The 9,074-nt window shown below is 46.1% G+C and overlaps 1 protein-coding gene across 1 annotated transcript in view; it reads right to left on the bottom strand.

Annotated features, from left to right (window-relative positions):
• Positions 1-227: 227 nt before the first annotated feature.
• The window catches only part of DHRS7 (dehydrogenase/reductase (SDR family) member 7), a gene marked incomplete at its 5' end in the record, with an annotated part of 12,359 nt that continues 3,512 nt past the window's right edge, over positions 228-9,074 (bottom strand). Inside the window, 5 exons of the mRNA XM_010192959.1 lie at positions 228-445; positions 1,188-1,403; positions 2,591-2,713; positions 5,191-5,430; positions 6,388-6,494. Coding sequence (XP_010191261.1) covers positions 410-445; positions 1,188-1,403; positions 2,591-2,713; positions 5,191-5,430; positions 6,388-6,494 — 722 coding nt within the window. The remainder of the gene's footprint in view (positions 446-1,187; positions 1,404-2,590; positions 2,714-5,190; positions 5,431-6,387; positions 6,495-9,074) is intronic.

The raw sequence follows: 9,074 nt of genomic DNA, 5'->3' as shown, positions 1-9,074 counted from the left end.
TACATCCTTACCCTTTACAGCACGGGCTTCTGGTTGTGGGTTTATCTTGCTCAAGGTCCATTAGGAATGCAAGTGAGGGCAGCAGCATCCTGCAGCTCTGTAATTTTCAGCCTTCCCACCCAGCATTTGCCAATGTCACAGCAGCAGAGAAACAAAACAGAGCTGCTTGGCCTCTTGTGTCTCAATTCTTGTAAGTGTAAAAATTCAGCCTATGGGAGTTTGACATGAAGCAGGGATGTGTAGAAAGAGGTTTTTATTTAGTCGTGTGTGTACAGCTTGGTAGATTTGTCAAGGCACATGATGACAGAGGTACAACAGATAAAAAAAAGCTTTTCTTTGCAGTCACGCAACATGAAAAAAGTTTCTCAGCCTCAGCACAGGAGCAGCAGGATTTTGTACACGGTTGTCCTTACTTCTTCTTTCTTGAGTAAGAGGCATCAGCGTCCTGGAGCGAGAGTACATTCAATCAGTATCTCCCACCCTCATTTCTCCTGTATTTAAGTCCTTCACCCACAGTGGCATTTTGCTTGAAACTGCTTGTGCCAGTGGGCAGTTACAGCGTGGAAATGTGAAGTTTTGGGCTGCATGTGCCACTCTTATTTTTTGCATTTCCTGCTTTTGGAGCACTTTGTACAGAAAAGCACGTTAAAGTCCAGCAAAAACACCGTGAGAATAAAGAGCATGTACTGAGCTGTAGTGCACGCACAGAGCGCTGCGCTGCGCTTCAGGAGTGTCAGCGGTAGCGGAGCCCTGACAGAGTAGCATTGCTTCATGAACGTCTGGGAGGCGCTCAGATTACGTGCCCGATAGAAAAACTAGACACGACCCAGGGAGCTCTTTCCAAGAGGCTTAATTCCAAGTTGCATTAAATAATTTATGCTTGTGAATTACAGCTCAGCGTGGCGTTAATGGCGAGTTCTGCACTTGCAGCCCGTGGGGCAAAGGTCAGAGCAAGACCTTTGGCACTCCAGGACATCCTGACTGCGCTGCGCTGTGCCCACACTGCAGCGATTCTGGACCACCAGGCACGCGGCAATGGAGCCAGGCCTGGCAGCAGCTGCCAGGGAAACGAGGAGGAGAAAAAGGAACGGATCCAGACATGCAATCCCAACATTCCCATGGCTAAGGAGGCTGTCAGCAGAGTCAGAAGAAGCAAGCAAGCAGGGGGGAGAGAGGAATAAACTCACCACTCCGCTCTTGAAGTTCTGTATCCTCCTCTTGCCCATCCTGTTCATCAGCCACCAGGCCCAGGTGGGTGCGTACTGCCAGAGGTAGCAAACGGCCAGGTAGGGGTGGTCGCTGATCCAGGCCTCCTTCAGGTCGTTGGCCGTGCTCACCAGGGTGAGCCGCACGCAGCGGTCGGTTGGCATCTTGTGGGACTGGTCACCGCTGTTCTCTATGGACTGGAGGGGAGAGAGTGAGGAGGGATACAACTGGACGTGCTTGTTCCGTTACCGTGCTCAGTCAGAACAAGGTACCCGCTCTGCAGCTGAGGGCTCTGAGAAACGGGAGCTTCCCTGCTCCCAGCTGCCTACGCCATCATAAGCTACAGGTTACTCAGCAACCACGTTAGGAGATAAGGCTGCATTCCCCAGTAGCTTAAATATTCCTGCCAGCTCTCCTCAAACAAGAGAAAAGCAACAGGCTGCTTCAGTGGCAGGGGTGTCTTTGCATGACAACCTGTCCCCACGTATCGCTTAGTGGGCGCAAGCCGCAGCCCTGTGAATTTACATGCAGCCCCCTCCAGCAGTGACAGACTCCTTTATCCATCTGTTTTTCCATTCCCCAGAGCACGAGCATTTCTGGTCTAGATTCAGCCTTCCTCCCAGGTCTTCTGCCGTGCTGAAACGTGAGGAATTTGTTTTGCAAGCTCTCCAGGTTGCTCAAAAAGTACATATTTTCTTTCACAGCAGTATGAAGCTTTGCAAGCCAAAAACCCTTTCAAAACTTGGGAGATTCCACCTCCCCCTCACCGGTGCGTGATCCTGAGCTTTACATTGACTGAACTGAGGACAGATTACACCCGGATGTGGCGTAGCAGCGTTTTCTGCCAGCTGCTCTGCCAGGCAGCCTTTCTGAAAAGCGACTGCGCGGTTGGGAGGTTCTCTTTCTCTCCTTGAACAATCGCTGACAGGACGAGCGCGCGTGCCCCACGGCAGCTGACGTGCGCGGCTCTGCCAACAGCAGCGTCACCCCAGCGGGGACAGCGTGACTGGGGCAAACAAAAAGCTACCTGTGCACAAAGGACACACAACAGCGTCCAGAAAATCCCAGCTTTTCCCCCAAAAGTGCAGCAGTACAGCCAATTTTCTTGGATGTGGATTGTATACTTTGGAAGAGAGAAGGCATAAAAACTCTCAAACTTTTCTTTTCATTTGATAGGGACTTAATACCACAAAGAATTACAAGACTATACATAGTTCTGTATGAACTGAACTATGCAGGTCATACTGCAGTTCATAACTGAAGCATTTCTTAGTAAGAAGATGAGGTTAGTGTTTGCTAGGAGGGAAAAAGAAAAGGAAACCACAAAAGGATCACTGGGACTGCAGGGAAAGTTGAATTCATCACCAGAGAAGCGAGTCCTGACCTTTGCAAGATTCTCCGTGAAGACATTTTGTATAATCTTAGACTGGACAGGTCCTGGGCAGATGTTGATGATGCTGATGTCAGGGTAGTCAGTCAGCTCGGTCCGAAGAGAATTAAAAAAACCCTGAAAGACAAGACAAAGTTCAGCCTCGCTACCAGAGGAAGATCACAGCCCACGCATCTTCACGCTACCTCTGCGCTGTAAACACAGCGGTATTGCACTGAAAGCAACCCCTGCTACTTGGACTTTTCACATCCAATGGCTAATTTAAAACTTTATCTTCAGTTACAGACATTGATACACAAATCACTGAGGACCCCATCCTTGATTTCTCAGATACGCAGTAATTTCCCTAAGTCACAGCCAGATTCTGCTGCCCCTGTACTGAGGAGGAGCCTCGCTGTCCTGATAGTGGAAATGCCACCAGCCATAACCACTGCGGTATTGTGGAAGTGATCTTTGCAGGTGAATTTGTGGTGAGATTACAGATTTTAAGTTGTTTTTATTGAGGAAGTGGCACTGGTTTTATATGAGAGGAGAAAAACTCTTCAACAGACTGTCAAAGCTGCACCCTGATATTTTAGGCCGTAATTCTGCACCACTGAATTCACTACTGGGCTTGAAACTTGTATCCACACAGATATAAATCTCACTTCAGCTCAGGAATTTACTACCACTGGTTGAAGTTAAACCACAACTTCAAAAGCTGCAAGTATTTCTTTCTGCACTTTCCACATCCCCCTCCTTTCCCCTAGGGGTCCTGATTTGGAAGCAGTGAAGAACTGAAGTGAAGGGCAAGTTCACCAGTGGCACATGGGTATGAAGAGTTCCAGTGGGCACCAATCAAAGTGTGATTGTTGCAAGAATGAACTTTGATTCTTAGAAGAAATCCTCCCTTCCTCCTCCAACTCCCATTTAAAAGAAATTAAAAACGAAAGAAACCCCACAGGACAAGCAGAGGGACTTTTTCCAAAACAGCCCATTCAGATTACAGCACCAACTGTGTCAGCTGTGGTAGGCTCCAAGGCGTGAATTTAAAGAGCTCCAAAACCCATAATAGATTAATTCACGTCAGAGAGGCTCATATATTGAATAACTGGTGGCCAAAAGGCACCCTTCATTTCAAGAAGATCTTGGAACACGAGTTGATACAGGCGGGGAAAACACAACAGGGAAAACATCACTGGATGCTTTGTCTTGTTCTTCCCCTGTCCCCTCTCGCCGTTTCTTGGTCGTCAGAGGGGCGCCTGGGCTGGCCGCAGAGGACCGCGTTCCTGCAGGCTTCCTTCACTGCACCGTACCCGCCAGCTCGGGGGTTTCACAAAGGCTTTTCTAGCGTGGCAGGGTTTCCTGCCCACGTGGAGCCCAGACTGGTAAGAGTCTCAGACTGTCTTTTTGAACACCGATGCTGCAAATCACATGTTCTAAAACCTGCAATTGCTACTGGCAGAACTGCTGTGAAAGAAACAAGAAAGGAAGTTTGGATCCTTGCCTGGTTATGGAGCAGGAGTTAAAGAAATAAGCAGCTCAGTTTGCTTATTTTTAGTGAATACAGAAATTTTAGTACTCTCTCTCTAAAGCTTCTTCCGTGTTCTTGATCTTAACGTGAGGTTCAGAGTTCTGAGAATTTCTAAAGCAGCTCATTAATTCCTTGTGCTCTGCCCCCAGTTACCCATGCTCAGACAGGCAACACCACACCCAGAAGAAAAGAACACTCAGTAACGCAGCAGAAAGGGAGCTCATGCTTCTGCTCACTGCACTCTGATTTAAAACTGCCAGACTTAAACCACAGTCACCTCCAATGGGCAGTTTCATCGCTGCCACTCAAACGAAGAGCAGCAGAGCTCTCCTGTCAATAAGTGAAAACTTTTTATTAGCAGAGGCCTGTCACAGTCCTCTACGTCTTCATTCCTCCCAGCGTCTCCTGGCCTTGTAGCGTCAGCCACTTGTTACATTTTCGTTGTCGTTAGCCACACTGTCAAAAAGATACTGATCCCATAGCTTAAGCAAAGTCATTTACTCTGTTTATGTGCTTAAATCCAGAGGGAGTAAGAAGGTGCCAGCTTTCTGAATCATCACTGAGCACAGCTGAAGTTTATTTTACCGAGATCAAAACGTACATTAGCAGGAAGTCAAACAGTGGTGGAAGACAAGCACATCTAAATAAATTTACTAGTTAAACAAACGATTCCTTAAAACTCTCACCAGTGACTCTTCCTCCCTAACTGAACTAAGATGAGAACATCGGAGCTTCTATCTACGACAGAGTAACCTCCTGATGTAGGTATTCCTCCATTCAAAGGCCAGAGGCCGAGGTCTTGTGTTTCACATCAAAATTCAGCTATGTAATGGTTAGTAAGAACCAAGACGGCATCTGAATTTTGTCAGGAAAATAGATCTGCACTGGGAGCCAAGATATTTCACATTTCAGAGCAAATTAAATTTAAAGGACTTTCAAAACCCAAGAAAGCTACATATGCTGTGTGCCATTTCAGGTGAGACGTGCATTTGCTGCACAGAATGAAGTCCTCTGCTGCCGCACTGACCGATGCTGGTCTGTTACGTGACAAGACCTAATTAATCTCAGAAATACAACTCACCTGCAGAGCATGCTTGCTGGCACAGTACCCAGAGGCAAGAGGAGCTCCCATGATACCCATCACGCTGCTCACAGTGACGATCTTTCCTCTCCTCCTTTGGATCATGTGATTCAGGACGTGTTTCGTCAGAGAGATCGTACCCAGGTAGTTGAGTTCTATTATGGCACTGTAGACATCCAGGTTCGTATCCACGAACAGGGAGCGCTGGGAGCGTCCACCGTTGTTGACCAAAACGTCAATCTCAGGGAAGACACAACAGTAAGTTCACGTCCATCACACAAGCAATGGCCAAATGAGCGGTCGCCTCTGCCACACACCAGTAAGAGGCAGCGGCTGCTGAAGAAGCTGGTCTCAGCAGCTGCTCTCCCCCACTGAACTTCCCCTTTGAATCGAGGGCTGGCTAATTTGGAGCTGAGTCAACACAGCGGAACACAGTGTTTGATGCCAAACAAGGGTAACTCCCAGGGCAGGAACGCTGGCAGCTGGCAAGTTGTTTTCTACACATTTTTAACCCTACTGCTCTGCAGCAAATAGCACTTAATGCTCAGGTCCTTCAAGGTGATCTCTGAACACACGTTCTGTGCAAAACCAGAAACCAACTAAGGAGCAGAAGAAAGAACTCTGCTACCAACAATTTAACTGAGAAACCAGAATCTCAGTGGACTGAAGGCCTGGCTTGAAGCTGTGCATGCTTTACACCTGACTGCTGTCCTCCTAGCTCCATACTCTGTACTCGCAACCTAGAAAACTGCGCACCAAAGGAGGGAAACGGTTGTGCCTGGTGTCCAGTGTGGTTCCATCTGGTTCTGAACCCGAACTATCCGCACTACTGAAACTACAAAATAAAGAATCTGCCCTTCACACACAATTTTAAGCCTTAAATATACAGCTAAGGATTGTTCCAGTTGGTCCAGAAATTCAGTGACATCAAGCAAGTGATTTTTTAGCTCTTGGTAATGACCAGTGACTACTTGTTCATCATTGCATCTCTGTAAAGCCTGCTGAAACGCAGAAGCAAGCGAAAGAAGGGATGAAAATTCAGGTACATTTTGGCAAGTTCGGTACTGAAACTTCAGAAAGATGCGGACGCTGGTGAATTTACCATACAACAGAATAAAAGTGAAATACGAACGTAAATGCAGGTACAGGAGATAGAGAAGAAAACGTTGTTTAACCCCAGAAGCACACCTGACTTACCTTGCCAAAATGCTTGAGAACACTGTTGGTTGCAGCTTCATGGGAGCTCCTGTCGGTCAAGTCAAGACGCAGAACAAGGATATCCTTTTCACCCAAGTTGCTAATCTCTAAAAACAACCATAAAGTCCATGGGAATCAATTGGATTGCCGAGATAACAACTGTAGGAGATGTAATGTGCAGGTAAACACCACATTTTCACTAAGGAGATACCAAGAAACCATAACACTGAGCTGGAAATAAAATGCTTGCCTTGTCAAGATCACTTTGATCTCTGCACAGAATCCATTTTTAATCTGTTCCTACCACGTGTTTCTTTTCTCATCTTTGTTTTTGCATGTGAAAAGCTTGACTTTACTCAATAGGCTTGTGTGACACAATACAGACAGCTCAATTCTCCACATAAATTGCAGCAGCTGAGAGTAACGTGCAACAGGATCATTTGATACTGACATTTCTCAGAGCCGTTCAGAAGCACAGCACATTGGCAACCTTGACACTTTGCTTGCCTGTTAACTGGCCAAGCACATTTGTCCCTGACAGGAGGAGGAGTACAATTTAGACCCAACACAACATATCGACATGAGCAGCTATAAGGCAAAGTCTAGAGAAGCTACATTATTGGAGGATTATTGGAGGAGATAGAAGGTTTCTGTTTAACTGACAGCTTTTAATACATCCATCTCCTGAAATAAAAGTCAGCTGTCAGAAGTTCAAGCCTTCACATTGAGTTTTTCCCCCACTGCCTCTTCTGAACAGCTGACCTTTTCCATAGAAAGTATTTCTTGAGCAGTGATTTGTTACCCTGGGGTTTTGGGGTAGATGACTCACAAAAATAAAATCTTCAATGTTAATCTTTTCAGGCTTTTTTGACTACATGTAACATGATTTTTTACTTTATTTATGTAAGTTTGATAGTGGCATTTTTGTTTCTAAATGGATTCCTGGCCACAACTAAGTGTACCTGCTCCCCTTTAGCCAGCTGCTGTCTAAGGCTCTGATTTTCAATGACTACTTATTACACACACAGGTAAGGTTGAACTTTGTCTTTACAGTGATGTACAAATACGGAGGTTACTTAACTCCATAACTTGCCTCTGTTCAAAGGTCATTAGTATTTAGGCTACTGGTTAAAATAAACCCATCGGTCTGGTTTCAAGCTACCAGTATTTCCATTTATTGCTCCCTCAAGCAGATTTGCACAGCTGAAACCTAATGGGACGTGGAGTGTTTCTGCCATGGATTAACAAGACCACACGGTCAACTCAGCCAAGAAAGCAACACAGGGGGGAAGAAAAAAGCAGAGGAAGAGGCACAGACCGCTGATGAGGAAGGAAGTGCTCTTTCATACGACATAAGAAACTTTTGACTTCAGGACATCTCAAACCAGAAGCCCAGTTCTTGCTTTGGAGCGATTCATAGTCCAGTCTGATTTCCACCCCAAAGCACTCAGACCACACACCTCTATCAGCTTCCTTACTTCTTTTCTAGGGTGAGGAATCCTGGCTCCAGCCACTCCTCATAGACAGTTTTTCCAAAACTTCAAGCGTTCCCGTTACCCTTTTGCTGAACTTCTTCCTCCATCCATTCCTCCCGTTGTTTTTCTGGCAATGACCTGAACTGTGCACCGCGTTGAAGGCACCTTCGTGTCCCAATTTATGCACTGTCAGAATGATGTTTCCCATTCCTTTCACTAATAACCCCCAGCACTTCACTCCCTTTTTTGCCTACTACCAAACTGATGCTTTTAAGGGAACCCTTGTGATAACCCAGTAAAACACTTGCTCCCAAGTCTAGAGTTCATCATTGTACACAAACGCTGACATATGTTGGTTATCATCCTTTAGTGAAGTGTCTCCAGCTGTGAGAGCTGCTCAAAGGGAATTTCACGTGGCCACCAGCTTTCGGATGCAACATATTTGAAACGGAGCACTGAAAGCTAAGTCTACCCAGAGCAAAGGCCTCTTCCACACAGCTGTGTGTATCTTCTGTAGGTTCTTTAAAGTCTCCTTGCACAACACCTTTACACTGCACGGCTTCTGGTTGGGATCAAGGTGCCCGACCAGGGAGCAGGAGGTCTTCTGACCGACATTTCCTATCAAGCAATCATGCGCTGCTTCCTCGCTCCTGATGGTTCATAAATTCTGGTTACTTTTTAACTAAAACATGGTTACAATCACCCAAAGCCAACTTGCTGCTTGAAACACAGCTGTGTAAGTAATGCTGACTTAGAACGATATTTTGTTACAACACCAAGCGTGCGTGCTCTTCCCTTAGAGTCCCTAGGGGTCTTCAGACCCACAACTCTCTTCAATACACATGAATTCAGGAAAGCAGTTTCTCATAACACAACAAATGCTATTACTCAGCATAGACCCTTTATTTCCCAGCTCTTCAGCTCTTCCTCTTCTATCTTTTATTTCTATGTTGTATAATGCCCTTTACCAGAACGTGAGCTTTGGGCAGAGGCTGAACATGACTCCTGAGGTCCATTCCGACCTCAATCCCTGTATAATTCTATAATTTATAGATTACCTGTCGTTCATTTGGCTTATCTGTCTTTAAATACTTGGGCTCTGTCAAACCAAGCAGCACACACATCCCCATCACTTACTTTTTTTTTCTTTTTAGGGCTTTTGAGCGAAAACAGCCTCCAGAACAACCAGCACAACTGGACTCATGCTGCAGA

This window comes from Mesitornis unicolor, unplaced genomic scaffold (assembly GCF_000695765.1).
Source record: "Mesitornis unicolor isolate BGI_N332 unplaced genomic scaffold, ASM69576v1 scaffold28569, whole genome shotgun sequence".
Taxonomy (NCBI): Eukaryota; Metazoa; Chordata; class Aves; order Mesitornithiformes; family Mesitornithidae; genus Mesitornis; species Mesitornis unicolor.
Note: the sequence above shows the minus strand (reverse complement) of the source record. Positions and strands in the feature narration are given on the sequence as shown.